This window comes from Eretmochelys imbricata, chromosome 9 (assembly GCF_965152235.1).
Source record: "Eretmochelys imbricata isolate rEreImb1 chromosome 9, rEreImb1.hap1, whole genome shotgun sequence".
NCBI lineage: Eukaryota > Metazoa > Chordata > Testudines > Cheloniidae > Eretmochelys > Eretmochelys imbricata.
Window position 1 is genome coordinate 102,138,880 of NC_135580.1, and position 27,109 is coordinate 102,165,988.

The following is a 27,109-nucleotide window of genomic DNA, read 5'->3' on the forward strand; positions in this document are numbered from 1 at the left end:
TACCTGAAGAGGATGGATCTAGACTGTTCTCAGTGGTAGCAGATGACAGAACAAGGAGTAATGGTCTCAAGTTTCAGTGGGGGAGGTTTAGGTTGGATATTAGGAAAAACATTTTCACTAGGAAGGTGGCGAAGCACTGGAATGCGTTACCTAGGGAGGTGGTGGAATCTCCTTCCTTTGAGGTTTTGAAGGTCAGGCTTGACAAAGCCCTGGCTGGGATAATTTAGTTGGGGATTGGTCCTGCTTTGAGCAGGGGGGTTGGACTAGATGACCTCCTGAGGTCCCTTCCAACCCTGATATTCTATGATTCTATAATTCTAGGCTCGAAAGCTTGTCTCTCTCACCAACAGCAGTTGGTCCAATAAAAGATATTACCTCACCCACCTTGTCTCTCTAATATCCTGGAACCAACAAGGCTATAACATCACATACATTAAATGGATACTCTCAATCATTCTTTTATATTTTTCCTGTATTGCTAGCTCTCAAAATCACTTTCTCCTTTTCTGATGGGCAGACATTGTTTTTTCCCATGGTCTGTATAGAGCTGAAATTAACAGACATTTTTTGTTTACAGGAACATTGTACAACCTCCAAATATGCCTTCCCATTCTGAAAATGGCAACACTTATTTTAAACGTGTCTCTAGTACGCAAAAGGCTCCCACCTCCCAAACAAGGGAGTTTATGGAGGAGATGGTATGATGGGATAACATGCTTTTGGTAATTAAATATTTATAGTAAATAGGCCCAATGGCCTGTGATTGGATATTAGATGGGGTGGGATCTGAGTTACCCAGGAAAAAATTTTCTGTAGTATTTGGCTGGTGAATCTTGCCCATATGCTCAGGGTTTAGCTGATCGCCATATCTGGGGTCGGGAAGGAATTTTCCTCCAGGGCAGATTGGAAGAGGCCCTGGAGGTTTTTCGCCTTCCTCTGTAGCCTGGGGTACGGGTCACTTGCTGGAGGATTCTCTGCTCCTTGAAGTCTTTAAATCACGATTTGAGGACTTCAATAGCTCAGACATAGGTGAGAGGTTTTTCGCAGGAGTGGTGGGTGAAATTCTGTGGCCTGCGTTGTGCAGGAGGTCAGACTAGATGATCATAATGGTCCCTTCTGACCTAAATATCTATGAATCTATGACTCTAAGGGCTGTATGTGTGGATCTGGCAAGTCTCACTATTTCCAGGGGAAACTCCCTGATTTTGAATTTATTTTAAGACAGATTTTAAAGTCTTTAGGCCAGATTCTGATCTGTTAGAACAGTGAAAATCTGGAATAACTCTAATGATTTCAATAAAATTACGCCAGATTTAGACTAGTGTAAATAAGTTTAATCCAAACTCTCTCTCTCTCTCTCACATTGATGGATATTCATTCAGTCACTTTTTAAGGCACTCAACCCTTTGTTCCCACAATGCCTTAGAGCCTAAAGTCTGGGATGAGGGCCAAAACTACAATACAATAAAATTGCATAGGTAAGGTTCATCTGTGAAAGAGACAGAACTTTCTCAGGGGCCAATATCGAACTGTGGAACATACACCTACAGGCACTAAAGACCATCATAACCCTCACTATCCTTCCACTCCTGGTGCAAGGTACAATTCTACCTGCCTTGTTAATATAAACAGAGAGCACAGTGTACATTTAATATATTACATTACTTTGAAGAAAAGAAATAACCCCCAGACACAGAAACTCTCCTCCCTGGGGAGAGGATACAGAAAGAATGAACCACACATGACAGAGTCTAGTCACATCGCTTACCACACTTCTGGAAGATGCTCAATTACTACTATGATGAGGGATATATTAGAACCTGAACAGAATTCAAATATGTGATTCACTGAGAATTTTGAAATCTCCACAAGTCAGTTGTCCCAGCCTGACATCCCTACAATAGTCTGAAAATCAGAGTCTTTTGAAGATGCAATGAAAACTAATCTTCGATGGGACTCTGACTGTCACACACATGCTGTGCCTGCACTAGGAGGTGCTGGAGAAGGACACATTTATCACAACATTTTGGGCGGTAAGTACACAGATACTGCATGTCCATTTATCCCAGAAGGGGTTGGACATTACAGTAACTGCGGGAGTTCACACTATTTCAAACCTCCACCAAATAGCAGCTCTTCCGATGAAGTGAGCTGTAGCTCACAAAAGCTTATGCTCAAATAAATTGGTTAGTCTCTAAGGTGCCACAAGTCCTCCTTTTCTTTTTGTGGATACAGACTAACATGGCTGCTACTCTGAAACCTTAAATTATTCAGTAAGTCTAAGATATCTGGAAATATCCTTCCCCTCATAGATTTGGGGCTTAAACTACATGTCTGTGTTCTTCTCATTGACAGCTTTTCCCAGCTAAAGAAGCCCTTGTTTGCCCACCTTTACTGGTAGAACAGATAATGTTGCACTTGCTCTGAAATCAGGATTGACAGATGGTTGTGTAGTTTTGAAGATTAAACAGTATTCCTAGAACCCTGCTTTTAGCTTCAGCCTCAAGTCACAAGTGTTCAGGTAGCTGGCTGGGATGAACCTGTCCTGTACAGAACCCAGTTCTACAGAGAGGAGTTGTTTATAGACCAGACTTCAGGTAATTGTAATACAACATATTTCTGGTATATTTTATACATAACGAAGTGTAAGTTTATTTGGATAATTACAGGAGTATGAATAAAGAGAGGTTACTCACCTTGTACAGTACGTGGATTTCTTTGAGACGTGTCCCTGTGGACGCAGCACTTCGGGCGTACTCACACCCCAGGCGCCTTTAATCAGAGAGTTTTGGTGATAGTGCCGATTCGGCCTGTGCATGTGCCCTACGCTTCCTCATCCCCCACTCTGAGGCTATACAGGGCTGCCCGGGCGAACCGCCCTCAGCTCCTTCTCTACTATGATGCCCCCAGAGGATTCTCCAAAACAGAGAATAAGGAGGATGGGTAGTGGAGCGCGTGTAGAGGGACACATCTCCAGTTACTGCACAGGGTGAGTAACCTCTCCTTCTTTCAGGAGGGCCCCTACGGTGCTTACCAGGTGATTACTGAGCAGTACCCGAGGCTGGAGAGGGGAACTTCAGAGCCAAGTCAAGACTCAAGACAACCCAGCATTTCCAACAGCAGCATCTAGAAGACTAAACCACTGAATAATGGTTGAAGAAGGTATGTATGTAAGACCAAATAGTAGCCTTACAAAACGTCCAGAATAGAGACATTCTTGTGTAATACCATAGAAGTAGATAGAGATCTTGTGGAACAGGCCAAAACTCTAGAAGGAACCTATATATCTGACGATTTATAGCACGATATGATATAGTCAGAGATCCACCTAGAGAGTCTCTGGGTGGAAATCGCCGAACCTTTGGATCTATCTGCAATAGCCACAGTCTGGGTGATTTCCTGAGTGATTTAGTTTTGTCTACATAAAAGCCTACCACCCTCCTAACATTCAAAGTGTGCAAAACTGCCTCCTCTCTCATCTGATGAGGCTTGGGGAAAAAACAGAAGGTGGATAACCTGGTTGATGCGAAATTTATATGACATGTTGGGTAAAAATGTAGGGTGTGGGCATAATGAAACTTTATCCTTAGAAAATACTATAAAATGGAGAATCTGCCATAGAAACCCTATTTCTCCCACCCTACAAGCTGAGGTGAAAGCAACCAAAAATGCTGTCTAAAAGATAAACTGATGAGGAAAGATGTAGCCATTGGCTCAAAAGGAGGCCTCATATGGCATTTAAGTACTAAATTCAAATCCCAGAAAGGTGTGGGTTTCTTAACTAGGTGAAAAATGTTCCCCAATCCTCTAAGAACCCTTACAGTTGTAGGATGGGTAAAGAATGAGAATCCCTCAGCTACTAAATGAAAAGCTGTTATAGTCAAGTGGACCCAGATAGAGTTCATAGATAATTCCATCTTTTTAGCTGTAGGCGCTAATCAAGGACTGATTGAGAGAGAAGAATAAACCGAAGGAACACCTCACTGGACACACCACAGGCTGAATCTTTTCCACTTGCGGAGATAAGTGTACTTTGTGGACTCTTTCCCACTGTTCAATTATACCTGTTTACCTTCTTGGAGCAAGTTGATTCTAGTCCCATGAACCATCAAGGAGCCAAGCTTTGAGGTGAAGTATCTTCAGGTTGGGATGAAAAGTACAGCCGGTGCCGTGGGAAAGAAGATGAGGAATGGAAGGGAGGCTGATCACCTGACAGTCACCTAGGTGAATCAGGTAAGGATACCATCTCTGTCTTGGACATGTTGGGACTATTAAAATAGAATCACAGAATCATAGAATATCAGGGTTGGAAGGGACCTCAGGAGGTCATCTAGTCCAACCCCCTGCTCAAATCATATAATTCTGGCTTTGTTGTGTTTGATCTTGCTGATCACTTTCAGAATAAATGGTTCTGGGGGAAAAGCATATAGAAGGTTTCTTGTCCATGGAAGGAGGAAGGCACCTCCCAAAGAGAGAGTACCCAAGTTCCCCCTTGAAAACATTTTTTTGCATTTCTTGTTGGTCACCATGGCAAAGAGATCTATTTCGGGGGGGGAACCCAAGTCTGAAAAATTTGACTGAGAATTTGAGGATTCAACTCGTATTTGTAGTTCTGGGAGAAATGCCTACCAAGGTCATCTGCTAAGCTGGTCTGTATCCCCAGAAGGTAAGTTGCCAAAATAAGGATGGAAATGGCTATGCATCATTTGCAGAACTTTACCTCTTTGGCACAAAGGGAAGGGGACCTGGCTCCTCCATATCTGTTGATATAGAACATGCCAACTATGTTGTCTGTCAGAATCTTTACAGATTTGTTCCTGATTACAGGCAGGAAACAGATACAGGCATTCCTGACTGCCCTCAGTTTAAGGAGGTTGGCGTGCAGTCACGTCTCTTGGGCAGACCATTTGCCCTGGGTGGTGAGGGTTCCCAAATGTGTCCCCAACCCATCAGGGATGCATCCATTGTTACGCTGATAGAGGGAGTAAGTAAAACTAACAGAATCCCCATGCAGACATTGTCTGGGTCCCTTCAAAAATTGAGAGAGCCTTGTACCTGATGAGGGACCAACACTAATTTGCTCATACTGTGTTTGTTCAGAGTATAAACAGTACTGAACCACGTCTGGAAGCTGGCATATGGCATCACAAAGGTGGAGGCTGCCATGGGTCTGAGTAATTGAAGACAACTTCTTATTGATGTCTGTAGACTGACTTGAATCTTTGAGATGAGATTTTCTAATGTCAAGAATTTGTTGGAGGGAAGATAAGCCCTGTCTGAAATAGTGCCCAAGGAGACTCCCATGAACTCTATTCTTTCTACTGGGCTCAGAATGGATTTCTCAATGTTGAGCTGCAACCCTAGCTCATGGAATAGGGCCTCATCATCTTTATGGTGTCAAAGACCTCATTGTAAGACTAGCTCTTGAGCAGCCAGTTTTCAAAGAATGGAAAAACTATAATTTCCCGATGTCAGAGGTAAGCTGTGACCACCTCCAGCACCGCTGAGAATGCTTTTGGGGCAGACAAAAGGCCGAATGGGAGTACTCAATACTAAAAGTCATTCTGGCCTACTGAAAAGTACAGGAATCATTTGTGAGACAGGTGAATTGCAATATGAAAATAAGCATCCTATTATGATCGAGGGTCATAAACCATTTTCCTCTTTCTAATGACAGAATTACAGCTGTGCCGGATACCATCCTGAATTTTTGAGACCTAACAAAATTGTTGGGGACTCTTAGGGCTACTCTACACTCACAATGCTAAAGCGCTGCTGCGACCGCATTTTAATGTGGCTTGTGTAGTCACTGCAGAGTGCTGGGAGAGAGGTCTCCCAGCACTCTAAAAAACCCACCTCCACGAGGGGCGTAGCTACCAGCGCTGGGAGCGCGGCTCCCAGTGCTAGTGCACTGTCCACACTGATGCTTTCCAGCACTGAAACTTGCTGCGCTCAGGGGGTGTTTTTTTACACCCCTGAGCGAGAAAGTTGCAGTGCTGTAAAGTGCCAGTGTAGACAAGCCCTTAGATCAGGGGTCTCAAACTCAAATGACCACGAGGGCCACATGAGGACTAGTACATTGACCCAAGGGCCGCATTACTGACATCTCCGCACACGTCACCCTCGGCCCTGCCCCCACTCAAACCCTTTCATGAGGCCCCACCCCTGCCCCGCCTCTTCCCACCCCTTCCCTGCCCCCATTCCAACCCCTTCCCTGAAATCCCCACCCCAACTCCACCCCCTCCTCCACCACCTGCAGGAGGGGTGTGGCGGGGGCTCAGGGCAGGGAGTTGGGGTGTGGGGTGCAGGAGGGGTGAGGGGTGCAGCAGGGGGCCAGGGTGCAGGGTGTGGCAGGGAGCTCAGGGCAGGGGGTTGGGGTGCAGGGAGCAGCAGGGGGCTCAGGGCAGGGGGTCAGGGTGCAGAAGGGGTGCGGCGGGGGCTCAGGGCAGGGGGTCAGGGTGCAGGAGGGGTGCGGGGTGCAGCAGGGGGCTCAGGGCAGGGGGTTCGGCTGCAAGAAGGGTTCGGGGGACGGGCTCTGGCCTGGTGCGCACCAGGGGCAGGGCAGGCTCCCTGCCTGCCCCCACGCCACTCCGGGAAGCAGCCAGAACCTGGGGGGGGGGCACAGGGGTCTATGCGTTGCTGTTGCTTCCAGGCACCGTCCCCAGCAGCTCCCATAGGCCAATGGGAGCTGCTGGGGGCGGTGCCTGGAGCAAGAGCAACACACAGACCCCGGGCACCCCCTTCCCCCAGGTTCCAGCCACTTCCTGGAGCAGTGTGGGGGCAGGGCAGGCAGGCAGGGAACCTGCCCTGCCCCCGGTGCGCGTCGGGCTGGAGCCTCTCTAGGTAAACATTGGGGGGTGGGGACTGCGGGGAGCTGGCGGGCAGCAGGTAATAGCCCCGCGGGCCGCGTGTTTGAGACCCCTGCCTTAGATCTAAAATGACTCTCTGCCCCTCTGTTCTTTTTCAGGAAGTGGTTAGAAAGTGGTTAATATAAAACCCCTTCCCTGTGTGCTGAACAGGAACTGGTTCTACAGCACCCATTTGTAGAAGTGAGTCAACTTCTTGCTTTAACAGGGGCTCATGAGAGGGCTCCCGGCAGAGGGACAGGGAAGGGAACTGGGTATAGGGGAGGGAGGTAAAATGGATAGCATACCTAATCTTATAACCTCCAGCACCCATTTGTCCAATGTGAGTCTCTCCTATGCAGAAAGAAAGTGGAGAGATGGTTTCCAAAAGGTGAAAGACAGGTAAAATGGTATACATGCATCTCAGTGTTGTGGGATAGTTTCAGGACCTTGACCAGGCCATTAAAAGTAGTGCTTAAGTGACGATGATGGTTCAGCAGCAGGCATATAGGGAGCAAGTGGTTCCTTTATCTGCAATCTCAATTTTTTCTTATGCAGTTCATACAGTCTCTGGGATCCTGAGAATGAAGCATGCTGGGATCTTTGAGCCATCTGGGATCTACTAAACCTTCGTTTGTTTGTAGATCTGTAAATCCTGACAGATCTCAGCATGGCTCTGGAATCCTTAAAAGTATGCAGCAAATCATCAGAGAACTCAGAAAACAGTTTGAGACCACTGAAGGGAAGGTCCTCAACAGTGTTTAGGACCTCCCTTGAGAATCCAGACATATGGAGCCAGGATGCCCTCTTCATGATTACTGCAGTAGAGATGGATAGAGCGGCAGCGTCGAATGTATCCAACGAGACGTAGCAATGTTCTAGCTAACAGATGACACGAGTCAATAATAGCCTGAAACTGGTCATGCTGATCACCCGGCAAATGCTCAATAAAAGTGATGAATTTGGCATAATTTGAGTGTATGGTATTTAGCCATAAAAACTTAAGAGTTGATGATCCTAAATTGAAGAGTCATGGATGAGTAGGTCTTTCTGCCAAATAGATGGAGGCATTTTTGGTCCTTATCATATGGTGTGGCCTTTGCATAATGTTGTCTGGCACATTTGTTCACTGCTGTAGGGAGTTCAGAGTTGGACGGATGAACAGAAATTCAGAGTCTTTAGCTGGGACATATTATTTCTTATTGGCCCATTTACAGATCAGCGGAATTGTTGCAGCAGTCCGCCAGATGGATTTTGCAGGATCCATCAGAGCCTCATTAATAGGCAGGGCAACTTGGGTAGAGGCAGTCCACTGGGGGATGTCCAGAAGCTTATGTTGTGACTCCATGACTTCTTCCAAGGGAATATGGAGGGACTCCGCAACATGCTTCATTAACTATTGGACATGTGTGAAGTCATCAGTCACAGTCAGTGGGGAAGCATAGCCACTTCATTGGGGAAGATGAAGAAATATTTGTTTGGGGAGTTCCCTCTTTCTCTACCCTAGCCTCCTGCTAAAAGATTTTTGTGCCTGAGGTAATGGAGGAGGCACAGCTTGAGTAGGGGAGCATGTCACTCTGTATTCCCCATGAGAAAGACGAGGGGCATGGGATAATTGCTGAGGATATGTCGCCCAAGGATCCCAATATGGCCACTGGAGAGGTCCAAAAGGCACTGGTGATGGCATCACCTGGTGCTTGAACCAGGTCGGGGGAACATGGGGCTGTCTTTGGTGCAACTCCCCCATCTTCTCAAAAGTGCCAGGATAGAAATCCCTTGTCTGAAGTGTCAGAGGAATCCTAGATCAAAATATTCGAATTGGAGGAAAATTCCTCCTCTTCAAGAAGGGGAGTTCCAGCATACTCTGCAAGTGAGAATCAAGTGGTACTGGAGAAATGTCCCACATTGGTGACTGGGCTTGTCTCGGTACCAATAATCTCTCAGTACCAACTAACAAGGGAAACGCCAGCTCCTCCGAAACAAACAGATCCAGCAAGAATCCAAACTCCTGAGGTACCGGCTGGGTTTGGAGTGCGAGGACCTGTTCTGTTGTCGGTACCGAGAATATATGCTGCTCTGGCAAGTCCACTCCAGTCAAAGTGGACAATACCAATGAGAATGCCTTGGGGGGTGCCAAGATCATATGAGAGGCATTGTGTCTTTGCGGTATCTCAGTGGTCAATTTAGATGTAGATAGTACTGAAGGAGTTGTGGGTTCCGTTATCTTAGAGGTGGAATGATTTGATAAGGCAGTGTCCTGCTTGTGCGGCACCAAAGGTTTTAGTTACCGAGGCATGCTTGCTGCCCTTTTTCTCTGCTAAGCCCAGAACCCCAGGCACAGGATCCATACCAAGAATGTCTGGAGCCACAGCCATATCCAGGGTGGGACATGAGGTCCCCTTGCTCTGCAGGGACCAAGGTCTTTTTTGCGTTTGACTTTTTCTGTGGAGAATGACTATTTTCCATGGGTCTTCTCCATGGATTTATCTCAGGTAGACCCAGATGAACATGGCACTATCTTAATTCAGCAACTGATGTCTGGGGGGCAAGCCTGGATCTGAGGCTGGTTGGAGGGAATGCTCCATCATTAGGAGTCTCACTTTTAGGTCCTGGTTTTTTCTTGCCCTGCCCTAAAAAGAAGTGCAGATGGATTACTTTTGGAGGATCTGAGACTCTCCCACGCAGCAGATACAACAGGAATGCCCGTCACTGACAAGGATGGCCTCTTGGCAAGAAATGCATCACTTGACACCTGGAGAGTCTAGCATATCCCAGGACAACAGTATGTAGCAGGGGAATGTCTCCCTCCCAAAAGGGAAAAGGGATCAAGAGAAAGTCCCCCCTAAACTCCTAAATAAAAAGTAAATGAAATAACTAAAGAAAAAACAAGAAGCTAAAGAAGGGCAACTAGGCTAAGAGACTTTGAAAGTCAGGCACACTAGTGCTCCATCTCAGGCAGAGACGGTTGAGAAGAAACTGAGGGTAGCTTATCCGTGCAACCATGTATAGCCTCAGCACGGGGCACAAGAAACCATAGGGTGTGTGCATGGCCGAACAGGCACCACCACCAAAAACCTCCGATTAAAGGTGCAAGGGGTGGGAGTATACCTGAAGTGGAGCACCCAACAGGACACTACTTGAAGAACTGATTATTAAAAGTGTATTTACTGAGGTATAATGTGTATGTAATTGATAAGTACATGAATAGCCTACTGAATGGATGATGGTTGAACCTTAACAATTAGGTTCTTAGTAATTAATCAGGTGTAGTACACTGGACAATGCGTATTAATTAAACCAGAGGATTATTTACAATATCAGAGGTCTAACAACTTTGGGGCCCCTCTCTATTAACATGTATATAAACCATAATGTTAAAAGGGAGTTCTGCATGCAGAGGAGATGGAGAAGAGTTGTCTGTGTAATAGATTTGCATCAGTGGCCAAATTTCAGTCATCACCTGGTGTTTGAAATTGTCCTTTTAATTTAAATGTTTTGAATTCCAGTTTTTAAACCACATAACGTAAAGTGTGACTATAATTCCAAAATCTGAAGTTGTCACTGATTTTCCTCTGTGTGACCAAAGCATCTAACCCCCAGGGTACCCAACTGAAGCTCTCTAAGACAGTGCTTCTCAAGCTATCTGATGTGGGGGACCGACAATTTTTTTTTCCAATGTGCGCGCATACTGGCAGCCGGTGGCTCGCGGACCCACTTTGAGTAGCACTGCTCTAAGGAAACATCTGATGTATTTGTTTGGAGCTTGTAACAAAGCCACCTGCACGACATCATCTATCACATCACAGATAATACTAGGCAGAGCACATACCTTGAATGACAGTACAAAGAAATCCCTCATTGTTCCTGGGCAGTTCTCGAACTGTACAGCCAAGTTCCAAGCTCATAAAATAAATAAAACAGGAGACTAGAATAAAAACCTTCAGCCTGGTATAATCTGTGCCCATAAAATCTCCAGTGACAGGCATTTCGGGCCCAGTATTAAATTTTAAACATGGGACTTGTGACGTTGCACTCCACATGCTTTATGAATGTGAATATGATGTAACTGGATTATGCTTTATGCAAAAGGTCTCTTGTAAGGTATCATTACAAATGTTATAACCTACTGAATATATTCATCCTATTTGTATGAATGTATCATTCTTGTATCTGAAACTAGAAATATGAAAGAATTACCCTGAGACCCTATTGTAATTATGCAAAGTGTGGGCCATTAATGGTGGTTTAGGATCTTGATGGATCCCATTGACTCGGACATTTGGTTGTGAATGGGTTTATTTACCTGCAAGCCTTCCTGTGTAATGAAGAATGAGATCTTACAGTGACATGTCACTATGTCACATGATACTGGAATCCATCTTAAACCTGGTGCTTTTCCATTTAGAAGGAGCGGTGGGGACCCAGAGAGATTCCTGCCTTGGGCTAAAGCTATAAAAGGGGGTGGAACAGAACAAAGGGGGCTGCCAGTCATGAGAAATCCCCTAATTACCACCTGAGCTGGAACTAACAAGGACTGTACCAGGGGAAAGATTGGGAAAGACTAGGAAGAAGTCTAGTCTGTGAAAGAGGCTTATTAGAACATCTCTAAGGGTGAGATTTTACCTGTAAACAAATTCTTAATGTATTAGCTTAGACTTGCGTGGTTTTGCTCTATTTTGCTTGGTGACTTACTTTGTTCTGTCTGTTACTACCTGAAACCACTTAAATCCTACTTTTTATACTTAATAAAATCACTTTTGTTTATTAGTGAACCCAGAGTAAGTGATTAATACCTGGGGGAGCAAACAGCTGTGCATATCTCTCTATCAGTGTTATAGAGGGTGGACAATTTATGAGTTTACCCTGTATAAGATTTATACAGAGTAAAACGCATTTATTTGGGGTTTGGATCCCATTGCGAGCTGGGTGTCTGGGTGCTGGAGATAGGTGACCTGCTGAGCAGTTTTTGGTTAAAGTCTGCAGCTTTGGGGGCATGGACCAGCCCTGGGTCTGTATTGCAGCAGGCTAGCGTGTCTGGGTCAACAAGGCAGGGTTCTGGAGTCCCAAGCTGGCAGAGAAAACGGGCTCAGACGTAACTTCAGCATGTCAGGTGACAGTCCCAAGGGGGTCTCTGTGATTGAACCCGTCATAGGGCTCATTTAACAACAGCAGGAAATACTGTCAGTAGATGCTATTAATATAGATTATTCATGATTTCAAATCCGTTATTTCAATAACTAATCATTCTGCCATTAAATCCATTCACATCAAGTTGAATAAAGAAAAGCCAGATTCTGATCTAAATTACTCCAGTATGAAACTAGAATAATTCCTTTAACTTTAATGGATTTACTACAGATTTACACAGAATCTAGCTGAAAGTATCCAATACCATCCCCAGAGCCATAAAAGGCAATCATTTCAGACTGCTCTGCATACAGTTTCTATCCTGACAAGTACATTCAGAAGAGAATTAAGCATACCACTCCCATAAAGATTCATCAGTGATCTATCCCTCTTGACAGTTGTGTCATTCCCATCACTGAAGAATCTGAGTATCTAACTGGCCCAATCAGCTGCTCAGATTCTACAGTGATTTGCAGATTCTGACCTGCATGTTACCCTCTTCCTTGGGTCATGCCTTCCCTAAATCAGATCTTAGGCCTTGTCTGCACTATGGGGGGAGATAGATCTAAGTTACGCAACTTCAGCTACGTGAATAACGTAGCTAAAGTCGACGTACTTAGATCTACTTGCCGCAGGGTCCACACTACGCAATGTCGTTGGGAAACGCTCTCCCGTCAACTCCCCTTGCGTGTCTTGTTCAGGTGGAGTACAGGCGTCGACGGGAGAGCGATCTGCGGTCAATTTAGCGGGTCTTCAATGGAGCCACTAAATCGACCGCCGATGCATCGATTGCCGCATGTCAATCCCCCGTTAAGTGTAGACAAGCCCTAAGTTTCCATAAGAAATTTATTCTGTAAGTCAAAACTTTGCTGCAGGAAGAGTCAGAGATCACCAAGTGTTAGTTCTTCACAAACTGGTTTTTATTCCCAACCGTTTGCCCTTTCCTCCCTCTGTTTACATGCTGGCAGTGCTACTCACCTATTTTTCTAAACCAGTGAGCCTCACGGGTCCTCATGTCCAGTGTCATACTCCCTTCTGTGAAAGACTCAGCAAGTCTCTGATGTGCTGCAGAAACATGTCATTTGATAGATATGAAACATTTCCTGAGCAGAATAACTGCATTTCCTATGCCCAATATTAACTATAACACACATTTTTGGGGCTTCAGAAATCTGAGTATTTCAGCATGTGGGGTACCACTCATAGGTTTGATCTAATATATTTAGAGAGAGCTCACAGAAAAACATTAGAATGAGCCCAAAACTAGCATTTCCAGCTAGATAGGCAGGACTGTCACAAGGGACATACAAACAAAATGAGTCATGCCCCTTCACCAAGAAATTCATTGACATTGGGGCCCAACTGGGGGTCTGTGGGGTTTGGCTTAATCTGATGGGAGGAGGTTGGGGCAAGAAAATTAATCCCCTCAGCCCTCTGAAATACTATTCTTAGGGTCCCACTTGAGTCCAGTGGAGGAAACTTCTTCAGTGGAGGATAGAATTAAAATTCAAAATGATCTGGACAAACTGGAGAAATGGTCTGAAAAAAACAGGATGAAATTCAACATGGACAAAGGCAAAGTACTCCACTTAGGAAGGAACAATCAGTTGCACACCTACAAAATAGGACATGACTGCCTAGGAAGGAGTACTGCAGAAAGGGATCTGGGAGTCATAGTGGCTCACAAGCTAAATATGAGCCAACAGTGTAATACTGTTGCAAAAAAAGCAAACATCGTTCTGGGATGTATTAGCAGGAGTGTTGTAAGCAAGACACAAGAAGTAATTCTTCTGCTCTATTCCACGCTGATTAGGCCTCAACTGGAGTATTGTGTCCAGTTCTGTGCGCCACATTTCAGGAAAGATGTAGACAAATTGGAGAAAGTCCAGAGAAGTGCAACAAAAATTATTAAAGGTCTAGAAAACATGACCTGTGAGGGAAGATTCAAATAACTGAGCTTGTTTAGTCTGGAAAAGAGAAGACCGAGGGGGGACATGATAACAGTTTTCCAGTACATAAAAGGTTGTTACAAGGAGGAAGGAGAAAAAATATTCTCCTTAGCCTCTGAAGATAGGACAAGAAGCAATGGGCTTAAGCTGCAGCAAGGAGGATTTAGGTTGGACATTAGGAAAAGCTTGCTAACTGTCAGGGTGGTTAAGCACTGGAATAAATTGCCTAGGAAGGTTGTGGAATCTCTGTCATTGGAGATTTTTAAGAGCAGGTTAGACAGACACCTGTCAGGGATGGTCTAGATAATACTTAGTCCTGCCATGAATGCAGAGGACTGGACTAGATGACCTCTCGAGATCCCTTCTAGCCCTATGATTCTATTACATGAGCTCTTCACTCTCCCTGACATGGTCATGGTAACTACAGCAGCTACAGGACTAAATGTATATTTTCTCAGGGGCTTCCAAGACAGGAAGAGAGGAGAGAAAATGTCTAGTAAAAAGAGAGGTTACTTCCTGTAACTGGAAATTCTTTGAGATGTGTGGTCCCTGTATTTCACACATAGGATATGCATGCACATCATGAGTGGTGGGCAGGGGAGACTGTGCCTCCCCAAACAGCCAGGCGTGGCCCCGCCCACACTCCACCCCGAGGGTCCCGCTCTGAGGGTGCCGCTGAGCTCCAGTGGCTGGGGTCATGCCGCCCACCTTCCCGGGGCTGTGGCCGTGCCACACGCTCTCCCTCCCGGTGCCACGCGCTCTCCCTCCCGGTGCCACGCGCTCTCTCTCCTGGCTCTCCAGGGCTGGGGGGTTGCGGCACCACCATGCTCTGGGGCGGGGGAGGCTGCAGTGGCACTGCTGCATGCTCTGCCTCCCAGCGCTCCAGGGCTGGGGAGGCTGCGGGCACTAGCCAGCCTGGGGCGGGGGCCGACAGCTGCAGTGGGGGGGCTCTGTGTTCCAGGGGCGCAGAAGGGGCAGGGCCTTAGGTGGAAGGGGCAGGGCCAGGGGCTAGCCTTCTCCAGCCAGCAGTTCATGCGCTGCCCACGATGCACACCATGCGCCTGAGCTCACAGATTTTAACAAGCATTGTCCATTGGCCTGTACATGCACAAAAGATCACCTCGTGCTCCTGAGCGAGGGTACATGAGGCAGTGAGGGTCAATGCCCCCACAGTTCCTCTTCTTACCACGAATCCAATCCAGAGCTGAAGTAGAAGGAACAGAGGGCAGGTAGGGTAATAGATATAGACCACACATCTCAAAGAACTTTCAGTTACAGTAAGTAACCTTCATTCTATCTTCAAGTGCTGGTCCCTATGTATATTCCACACATGGGTGACTGACAAGCAGTTCTCAGATTGGACGTGTGCGCAAGGAAGCCAGAAACAAATGTGTGCAGTACTACAGATCCCACTGCTGCATCCACAGCTAGAACATAATGCCTAGCAAATGTGGGTATGGAGCTCCAGGTGGCTGCTCTGCATATGTCCTGTATCGGGACCTGCTGCAGGGATGTTGCCGTGGCAGCCTGCTCTCTCATGGAGTGGGCCATTATACCGCAGGGAGGCAGGATGCATGCCAGTTTGTAGCATTCAATAATACAAATAGAACCCACTTAGAAATCTTCTGAGAGGATTTAGCTTGACCACGGGATCTCTCTGCTATCGCGACAGAGTCTCGGAGACTTCCTGATGGCCTCGTTTTTTTGCAGGTAAAAGGCCAATGCACATCTGATGTTGAAGGAGTGAAGTCTCTTCTCTTCAGACAAAGCAGAAAGCAGAGTTTCAGAAAAAGAACATGTAAGTGAATACACTGGTTACGGTGGAATTCATAGATGATCTTCAGTAGAAATTTAGGGTGAAGGTGAAGGGATACTTTGTTCTTATGAAATAATATAAAGGGGAGGGGGTCCACCATGAGAGCTCCCAGTTTGCTGACCCTACTGGCCAAAATGATGGCCACTAAAAACGCCACCTTCGTGGATAGGAGGGACGTGGAACATGTTGCTAAGAGTTCAAAGGACCAGTAAGTTTTGACAGCACAAGGTTCAGATCTCATAGTGGTGTGGGTTTAATGACTGGCCATGAGGCCTTACGAGTCCCTTCATGAACTGTGTCGTAGTTACATAAGAACAGCCATACATAAGAACAGTCAGACCAACGGTCCATCTAGCCCGTATCCTGTCATCTGACAGTGGTCAATGCCAGCTGTCCCAGAGGGAAAGAACAAAACAAGTAATCATCAAGTGATCCAGTCCCTGTCTCTCATTCCCCTGTTGGGTGAGTAAAGACAGACCACCCTCTACTGAAAGGAGGAAGGCACTAATGGGTGCTCCATGTACTCATAACGAGCTGATTGAGAGACCAGAGTTTATTAGAAACAGGAGGTAATCTAAAACAATAGGGATGCTTGGGAAGACTGGGTGAGACTGACTGTGCTGCATCAAGGTGGAGAAGCATTTCCATTTAGCCAAATAACAGGTTCAGGATTCATTGCTACGCTGGGTAAGTATAGCTTGGAGAGGGAACGAACAAGAGCCCTCTACTTCCAACACTGATCCAAACATCAGGCCATGAGGTGAAGAGAGCCTCAGTTGGGGTGTTTGACCCTGCCCCTGTCCTGCATCAGAAGTTCTGGGAAGGGGTGGATTTTAATTGGAGGGTGGACTGACATTGTCAGAAGCTCTGGGAAACAAAACTGTCTGGGCCAGTAGGGTACTAGAAGAATGACATGGCCTCTTTGCAACGTATCTTTCTCAGCACCTGGGGAATCAGGGGAGTGGGAGGAAAAGCATACCTGAAACCACTTTTCCATGATAAACAAGAGTATTACCTTGGATGTCACAGCCTATGGATCCTCTAGAACAATAACGAGGAATTTTTTTTGTTCATTTATAATACAAAGAGGTCCGATAGAGCTAAGCCCCACTGCGTGAATATTTCTGACAGAACAATTCTGGATTTCCCCACTCGTGGTCCACCAAGAAGTGCCTGCTAAGGTTGTCTGCTAAGGAGTTGTGAACTCCCAGGAGGTATGCTACCTGGATGGTGACGTTGTGCCTCATGCAACAATTCCAAAGCCCAACTGCCTCCAGACAAAGTGAAAGAAATCTCGCTCCTCCTTGTTTGTGTATATAGACCACAGCGGTGATATTGCTCAACATCACTGGGATGTGGAGCAAATGAGTGGGAGGAAGGCCTTGCATGCAAGGTAGACTGCCTGCAGCTCCAGGATGTTGATATGTAATCTGGCCTCCTCCAGGTTCCATGTGCCCTACACAATGTGACTGTTCAGGTGGACATCCCACTCTAGAAGGGATGCATATGTTACAATGTTGACACTTTCAGAAACAGAGTCCAACATTGCCCCTGTAAAGTTTATTGTCTTTGTGGGGGATAAAAGGGACACTTCTCTGTTCACACAACCTCCAGGGCTGCAAGACTTTGAATAAGGCATTGAATAGCTGAGCTGACATTCCATCATGAGTGACCTACCAGGAGTCAATAGTTGAGATACAGAAAGACTGTGTGGCCCTGATGTCTCATCTGGGTCGCCACCATGAAGAAAACATTCATGAGCATGCTGGGGGCCATCACTAGTCTGAAGGGGAGGACTCAGAATTGGAAGTGCTCCCGGACCCCCATAAAATGTAGGAACCTTGTGGGAGGAGTGTCTATATGAAAATATGCTTCCTTCGTGTCGAGAACCACGAACCACATCTTTTCTTAACAAGAGGGTATTACTGATACCAGTGTAACCACCCTGATTTTCAACTTCCAAATGAAGATGTTGAGTTGTCAAAGATCCAAAATGGGTCTCCACTCATCTTCTTTTCTGGGAATTAGGAAATACAGAGAATAGTACCCAATTCCTTGATACTGAGGCAGGATGAGCTCTACTGACCCTTGGTGCAATAGGAATTCTGCTTCTTGATGATGAATCGCCTAATGAGAATGGTCCTCAAAGGGGGACTGGGAAGGGGGTTTGTGAAGGAGGAAGGGAGGGAAAGGAACTCTATGGAGTATCCCTGATGGACAATCTTCCAAGACCCAACTGTCCATCATGATTAGCTCCCATTTGCGGGCGAACAGAGTGAGACAGCCTCCATAGGTGACAGAAGAAGGGGCAGGTGGCATCAGAGATGACAAGCAGATCTCAATTAAAATGTCAAAGTGGCTCCTAGTAGTGGGCTGGGATTGGGTCGCAGTGATAGAGGGGGCCAAAAAGCAGGTTCTCTGTGTCTTCTGTTGCTTGTGGGGAGGCTCAGCAGAACACTGATAGTAGAATGTATGAGGAGGAGGTGGTCTTGGTTTATAGATTTCCCTTTGGTGCTTCCTCCTTAAGACTGGTGTGTAGATCCCCAGGAAGCAGAGGGTTATTGAAAGCGTCATCAGTCTTCTCATTAAAAAGGTTGGACTCATCAAAGAGAAGACCTTGGATGATATTTTGCACCTCCCTGGGGAAGCCTGAGGATTGCAATCACAAGTCCCTCCTCATAACAATATCCGTGACCAAGTTTCTGGATGGTGTATCTGCTACATCAACTGCAGCCAGAAGGGCCATTTATAATCACCAACCTGCCCTCCTTTAAAAGAGAGAGGAACTGGGCTCTGTCCTGAGAGGAAAGTTTCTGCTGAAAGGCCGCCAACCTAGAGTAGTTATTAAAGACATACTTGGCTACCAAGTCTTGGACTTCCTCCAGAGATATCTGGAGATTGTTAGCCACTCTTCATAATAAGTCCTGCTGTTGCTTATGGTCAGCTGGTGGGGATGGTGAAGAAGGAGAGACCACCTCCTCCAGGCAACAGGATGGGATTCCCATTGGAATCATCGGTACCTGCGGTTCTGGTTCAACATCCTCCTCCTCCTCATACTCCAGTGGAACCAGTTGTTGATGCATGGGAGAAGAGGGGAAAGACTCCTGAGTGGGTCCTATACATGTGGTATTGGGATCTAAGGCCAAAAAGAGGGGCCAACTGTTTGAGGGGGACCCCAAGGCATGGCGATCCATCAGTTCCTAGGGAGGTCATGTCCATAAGAGTAGCAACTGTAAGTCCTGGATTGCCTGTCCAGGCTTGACTCTCTCTGTGGGAATGAAGTAGGGACCACCTATTACCAGAGGTTTCAGATTTGTCCGAATCTGAAAATTGCTCCTGTTGGAATGGTGGAGCTGTCCATTCCGGGTCAATCCTGCCTGATGGTTGTAAGTGAGATGGTTCCTGGAACACTGAATTAGTATAGTCTTCCAGTGTAGTAATGTTCTTCAGGAGTTAATCACTTGAGTTAATTGACAGTCCTAATGGGAATCCAAGCCCTCTCACTCACTTTCCAACTCGAATGATGAAAAAGGTGGTGCACAGCAGGGAATGCATCCAATGAAGTGAGCTGTAGCTTACGAAAGCTTATGCTCAGATAAATTTGTTAGTCTCTAAGGTGCCACAAGTACTCCTTTTCTTTTTGCGAATACAGACTAACACGGCTGCTACTCTGAAACCAGCAGGGAGATGTCATCAAATCCAATACTCTGGGAGAACTTGGTGAGAGGACCCTGGTCCTGAGCAGGGGTGAGTCCAGTGCATCAGACACCAAGAGATCCACTGAGCATTGGAAATATGGTGGTGCAAAGGGCGTCGGTATTGGTGGTGGTTGTCAGTGCCAAGAGGTCTGTACTGATGGCACTGGAGATGTGGACCTGGTTGTACGGTCAGTCAGTGCCATATGCACTGGGGTTGGTGCCAGTGCTGATGTCCATGCCCACATAGCCTTCCCCAGGGCGGATATTCCATGTCGTTCAAGCCCTCATGGTACTGGTACTTCTTTGCCCATACCCATCAGGTCTTTGGGCAGAACAACTTGCTCTGTCAGCTCGGTACCGGGCATTCCATGGGTACTAGCTTTAGGCGTCTTCGGCGCCGTCGGTACCAGTGATCCCGATGGAGCTGGCGATTGTGTCCAGCTTGATCAGAGCTCGCTACAGGGACTCAAAGACCTTTTCTTAACTGTCTTGAGTGACTGGCTCGTGTTCTTAGGATACCTGCCTATGAAGAGGTGGAACCTCTTAGTTGTCGGGTGTGATAGTACAATAACCCTTCTTGGGTTGGTGAAATGCTATAATAGCTGCTAGGTGGACATTCAGGGAGCTCAGGGATAACCCCAATTTTTTACCAGTCGGGTATATTCCAGAATATGCAGAAGAGTTGCTGACACTGAAGAGGTTTGGTGGGACGTGCACCAAATCTGCAACTTGGACCATTTCTGCAGGTAAGAGTGTCCTATGGAGGACTTTCTGCTGTGCAGGAGAACCTCTTGTACTTCTTTTCAGCATGAGCTCTCTAGGTGCTGAAAGTCAACAAAGCCAGGTCACCAGCCTGATGGAATTCTACCTGTACCAAGTGTCCTGGCATCGGTGGTGGTGCCAGGGCAGATGGGAACTTCACCCATACCAATCTCTCCAGTGCCGCATGGGCGAATGCTGCTGGCAGTACTGACAGCTCGCATACCGGGAGCGTCTTAGGGTATTTGCCCTTGTGTATCTGTACCGAAGATTCGGTGTCTGTCCCCAAACGGTCCATGGGCCTATCAACGGTACTGGACATTCGCCGTGAGACGTGGGTGCAGGGTGATCTTGGTGCCAGCAGTGCGGAGGATACCAAGCAAGGTGGTGATTGCTTTGAGGTATCCCTGGGCTCGCTGAGGGATCTTCCCACTCTCTTTTTCAACTTGTGAGAGGAGTCCCCGGACCATTTCTTTGACTCACTATCCTTCAAAATCAAGGTTGAAGAGAAGAGTCACGTCCACTGGAGGGCTGGGGTCGGAGAGCCGCTACTATAAAGATGATTTTCTGGCAGAGCTCTCTGTCCTTGTGGGATCTCGGTTGGAACTACTGGCAGAGGGAACACTTTTGTTGGATGTGGCCCACTCCGAGACAGTGAATGCAAGAGGAGTGCTTGTCCAAAACTGGGATTGTTTCTCTGGAAGTGCGACAATTCTTGAAGCCCAGAGAGCCAGGCATATCCTTATCCAGGGGGGTCACCCAACACTTGGGGTCGACACAAGAATAAAGTCTTTCTTTCTTCTTTTTGTTGATGGTCTTTTTTTAAAGGCACTGCCAAATAAAAGTCAAAAGAAGGCTAAAGGGTTTCTAAAATCTAAAGATTAACAACTGAAAAGGAGAGCTAATGATCCGCTAACAAGCAGCTAAAGGCTCCATCTCTAGTCCGGGCGGTAGCGAACTGAGGACAAAAAGAAAAGGAGTACTTGTGGCACCTTAGAGACTAACGAATTTATTTGAGCATGAGCTTTCGTGAGCTACAGCTCACTTCATCAGATGCATACCGTGGAAACTGCAGCAGACTCTATATATACACAGAGAATATTGTGTAAAGAGTTGTCACTTTGGATGGGCTATCACCAGCAGGAGAGTGAATTTGTGTGGGGGGGTGGAGGGTGAGAAAACCTGGATTTGTGCTGGAAATGGCTTTTAGATAAGCTATTACCAGCAGGACAGTGGGGTGGGAGGAGGTATTGTTTCATATTCTCTGTGTATATATAGAGTCTGCTGCAGTTTCCACGGTATGCATCTGATGAAGTGAGCTGTAGCTCACGAAAGCTCATGCTCAAATAAATTGGTTAGTCTCTAAGGTGCCACAAGTACTCCTTTTCTTTTTGCGAATACAGACTAACACGGCTGTTACTCTGAAACCTGTCATTATGCAAGGCACTGCATTTAGCCGTATGGAGTGGAAATCTATCAACTGCATGAAAAAACTTGCACAGATACAGACAGACATCATCTTCCTTTCCAAATGCAAACAGATGGACATCGTACCAAAAGGACTGAAGGTAAAAAATCCATTACAATCTACATACCACACAGACTATGCTGACAGCTTGTGCCACACGCTCTCAAAGAAACTGCGGAATCACCTGATCAACATCCTCTACAGCAAACAGGGACAGATTAAGAATGAGCTCTCAAAAATGGATACTCTCATAAAAAACCAACCTTCCACACAAACTTCCTCGTGGCTGGATTTTACTAAAACTAGACAAGCCATTTACAACGCACACTTTGCTTCTCTACAAAAGAAAAAGGACACTAAACTTTCTAAACTACTACATGCTACAAGGGGCCACAGCAATGGTTCCCTCAACCCACCTAGCAATATTGTTAACCTATCCAACTATACTCTCAGCCCAGCAGAAGCAGCTGTTCTATCCCGGGGCCTCTCCTTCTGCCCCTCCACCCCCACGAACATGATACAGTTCTGTGGTGACCTAGAATCCTATTTTCGACGTCTCCGACTCAAGGAATATTTCCAAAATACCTCTGAACAACATACTAATCCACAGAGGTCTCCCTACCAACACTACAGAAAGAAGGATTCTAGGTGGACTCCTCCTGAAGGTCGAAACAGCAGACTGGACTTCTACATAGAGTGCTTCCGCCGACGTGCACGGGCTGAAATTGTGGAAAAGCAGCATCACTTGCCCCATAACCTCAGCCATGCGGAACGCAATGCCATCCACAGCCTCAGAAACAACTCTGACATCATAATCAAAAAGGCTGACAAAGGAGGTGCTGTTGTCATCATGAATAGGTCGGAATATGAACAAGAGGCTGCTCGGCAGCTCTCCAACACGAGTTTCTACAAGCCATTACCCTCTGATCCCACTGAGAGTTACCACAAGCAACTACAGCATTTGCTCAAGAAACTTCCTGAAAAAGCACAGGATCAAATCCGCACAGACACACCCCTGGAACCCCGACCTGGGATATTCTATCTACTACCCAAGATCCATAAACCTGGAACTCCTGGGCGCCCCATCATCTCAGGCATTGGCACCCTGACAGCAGGATTGTCTGGCTATGTAGACTCCCTCCTCAGGCCCTACGCTACCAGCACTCCCAGCTACCTTCGAGACACCACTGACTTCCTGAGGAAACTTCAATCCATCGGTGATCTTCCTGATAACACCATCCTGGCCACTATGGATGTAGAAGCCCTCTACACCAACATTCCACACAAAGATGGACTACAAGCCGTCAGGAACACTATCCCCGATAATGTCACGGCTAACCTGGTGGCTGAACTTTGTGACTTTGTCCTTACCCATAACTATTTCACATTTGGGGACAATGTATACCTTCAGATCAGCGGCACTGCTATGGGTACCCGCATGGCCCCACAGTATGCCAACATTTTTATGGCTGATTTAGAACAACGCTTCCTCAGCTCTCGTCCCCTAAAGCCCCTACTCTACTTGCGCTATATTGATGACATCTTCATCATCTGGACCCATGGAAAAGAAGCCCTTGAGGAATTCCACCATGATTTCAACAATTTCCATCCCACCACCAACCTCAGCCTGGTCCAGTCCACACAAGAGATCCACTTCCTGGACACTACAGTGCTAATAAACAATGGTCACATAAACACCACCCTATACCGGAAACCTACTGACCGCTATTCCTACCTGCATGCCTCCAGCTTTCACCCTGACCACACCACACGATCCATCGTCTACAGCCAAGCTCTGCGATACAACCGCATTTGCTCCAACCCCTCAGACAGAGACAAACACCTACAAGATCTCTGTCAAGCTTTCTTACAACTACAATACCCACCTGCGGAAGTAAAGAAACAGATTGATAGAGCCAGAAGAGTTCCCAGAAGTTACCTACTACAGGACAGGCCTAACAAAGAAAATAACAGAACGCCACTAGCCGTCACCTTCAGCCCCCAACTAAAACCCCTCCAACGCATTATTAAGGATCTACAACCTATCCTAAAGGATGACCCAACACTCTCACAAATCTTGGGAGACAGGCCAGTCCTTGCCTACAGACAGCCCCGCAACCTGAAGCAAATACTCACCAACAACCACATACCACACAACAGAACCACTAACCCAGGAACTTATCCTTGCAACAAAGCCCGTTGCCAATTGTGCCCACATATCTATTCAGGGGACACCATCACAGGGCCTAATAACATCAGCCACACTATCAGAGGCTCGTTCACCTGCACATCCACCAATGTGATTTATGCCATCATGTGCCAGCAATGCCCCTCTGCCATGTACATTGGTCAAACTGGACAGTCTCTACGTAAAAGAATAAATGGACACAAATCAGATGTCAAGAATTATAACATTCATAAACCAGTCGGAGAACACTTCAATCTCTCTGGTCACGCAATCACAGACATGAAGGTCGCTATCTTAAAACAAAAAAACTTCAAATCCAGACTCCAGCGAGAAACTGCTGAATTGGAATTCATTTGCAAATTGGATACTATTAATTTAGGCTTAAATAGAGACTGGGAGTGGCTAAGTCATTATGCAAGGTAGCCTATTTCCTCTTGTTTTTTCCTACCCTCTCCCCCCCCCGATGTTCTGGTTTAACTTGGATTTAAACTTGGAGAGTGGCCAGTTTGGATGAGCTATTACCAGCAGGAGAGTGAGTTTGTGTGTGTATGGGGGTGGGTTTTTGGAGGGGGGTGAGGGAGTGAGAGAACCTGGATTTGTGCAGGAAATGGCCTAACTTCATTATCATGCACATTGTGTAAAGAGTTGTCACTTTGGATGGGCTATCACCAGCAGGAGAGTGAATTTGTGTGGGGGGGTGGAGGGTGAGAAAACCTGGATTTGTGCTGGAAATGGCTTTTAGATAAGCTATTACCAGCAGGACAGTGGGGTGGGAGGAGGTATTGTTTCATATTCTCTGTGTATATATAGAGTCTGCTGCAGTTTCCACGGTATGCATCTGATGAAGTGAGCTGTAGCTCACGAAAGCTCATGCTCAAATAAATTCGTTAGTCTCTAAGGTGCCACAAGTACTCCTTTTCTTTTTGCGAATACAGACTAACACGGCTGTTACTCTGAACTGAGGACAGTTAGCCTGCACACACTGGTTTGCCTTGTGGTGCAGCACAAGGAGAGACAGCACGTTTGTGGGCCCAACAGACATTGCTACCAAAGTTCTCTGATCAGCAGCACAGGGATGAGACACAACTACAGTGGATCACCCATAGGAACACTACTCGAAGAAGAAGAGGGATTCTTTGGGAGGGAGGCGAGGGGTAAACTGAAGTGAGTGTCAGTATTGTAATTAGCCCCTCACTTCTCTTACCAACTTTATATTATTTTCTGCAGTTTCTACGTTTCAGAGGAAGAACAGAAGTCACTTTAATATAAACAATCCTCTTCTTGTAAATAGCTAGGACAATGAAGAGCCCAGCACTTGGCCTTTAACTACCAAATTTATAAATTCACACTGAAAACTCATAACAACAAAACAACCTTTTCTTTTGTCATAGCTCCTGCTTGCCTAATAAAGATGCTGTTTTGAGCCCTAACCATGCAGATAGAGTAGAGAACTGTCACTTCGGGCCATCCCAGACTGAAGCTCCTAAGCCTGCTAGTGTGGCTGGTACCTGATTGTTTTGACTGCATTTGTGATCGTTAAGTAACGTTTCCCCAAGGGGAAACTGTGTAGGACGGGGGAGCCTTTTGTCTGAGGAACGCAGCTAACACTGTTACAGGCCCTATTAGGAATGAAGCTCTTCCAGCTCTAGTCTGCAGACTTTCCAGAGCAGAAAAACACAGCATTAACTGTACCATCAACATGTTCATAGATGTACAACCACAGAAAATAGAAATTAAACTACGCACCTGAGGTCAAGTAAGTCACAAGCATGTCCATATATTTAGTCCTAGAGTGGAAGAAAAATCCAGTTTTACAAACCTTTATTATTTTATATGGTATGACAGAATACAATAACTTTAATTACAGATACAGTACTCCTGCTTTTGTCAAAAGCATATAGACTCAAAACCCATAGTGTTGTAAGACCTGGAGTAGCAGCATTGCAGGCCCATAGTAAGAGTAAGAGCGTTATAGACCTGTAGATCTGTAGGCCCAAAGGATGAGTGTTGTAGGAGATTTTCAGAAGGGAGGCCACAGACTCATCTTCCAAGTTTCATTTTCATAGCCTTGTTTCCTTGCAATATCAGAACTAAGCTGTATGGCACTAACTCCAACTTGGGTCATAGCAAAGTGATAGAGCCCAGTCCAAGGAGACCCATTGTCTACCATCAACAGTATTCCTTTCCCGGGCTTTTGGGCACTCAACACAGAGTTGAAAAATGCTTGATCTCTGCCAGGGAAGACCACACAGTTCTCAGAGCTCTTGACAGGCACATCCTCCAAATGTCAACCGGAGATGTCAACCTCAGAGAAGCAGCCTGATCCACATTCCCCACTGAGGACTGATTTAATATCATGCTCGCATCCAGTTAACAGGAGAGGGGGAGGAATGCAGGTACTTGGAGGAAAGTTATAGAAGGTGAAGAGATGTTCGCACTTGATGCCACTAGGCCCAGTCCCTGAAGTTCTTATTCAGTTATGTCAACTGGTGTTTGACTTGAATAGGGACTGGTCCCATAATCACGTTAAGAAAATAAAAACCATATATACCTTTTTAAGTGGGCAATCATAGTACAGAAATGTATTTAGCAAATGGCCTCACCTATTCTCTTTGGGTTCTGCCATGACTTTTGACAACACAAGGCGAACCAAACACCTACATGCAAGAGAAACACAGAAAATGAGACTTAGAAATTACATCTCCATCAGTATTTTGTGCCTTTTCAGCCCCAACAAGAGACAACATTTTCCCAGCTCTTCTCATTCCATTAATTCAATATACCTGCTGAAAGATACAGGGTATCAGATTGGGATTAAGAACTTTGTAAGATTTTTCCCATCCTCACCATTTATTTTGTCCTCCACTTTGCTAAATCAATGCCTGGCTGGCTTGGGGTAAACAACAGAAGAAATATGTTTGTCTTATAATTATTATTTTTAAAATAGGATAGAATATTTTAACATGATATTTTAAAAAATTACTTAGTTATCAACAAACCCAAGTTCTAGGGCTAGATACCAAATCAGTCTTTTCACCTCTGGAGATCATCGCTAGCAAGTCAAATGCATTTGTTGTAGTTTCATTCTAGTCACTACTGGTCATTTGTCCACATCACAAAAACATTAAACTCAGAGCAACTGGCATCCACTGCTCAAGAGAGGCCTATGACAGGCTTGGCTAAAGGTGTGGCAGTTCAGGATTGAGGTATGTTTTGCAATGTCATGGGATGCTCTGAATTTGAACAGCATAGGAGCTGC

At 46.0% G+C, this 27,109-nt stretch overlaps 1 protein-coding gene across 1 annotated transcript in view; it reads right to left on the reverse strand.

The window, feature by feature from the left end:
* Positions 1–27,109, reverse strand: part of TEX11 (testis expressed 11) — a 142,235-nt gene that overhangs the window by 28,760 nt on the left and 86,366 nt on the right. Inside the window, exons 20-23 of the mRNA XM_077827052.1 lie at positions 26,454–26,507; positions 25,597–25,637; positions 12,951–13,037; positions 10,675–10,745 (exon numbers count right to left, since the gene is read on the reverse strand). Of these exons, the coding sequence (XP_077683178.1) occupies positions 10,675–10,745; positions 12,951–13,037; positions 25,597–25,637; positions 26,454–26,507 (253 nt within the window). The remainder of the gene's footprint in view (positions 1–10,674; positions 10,746–12,950; positions 13,038–25,596; positions 25,638–26,453; positions 26,508–27,109) is intronic.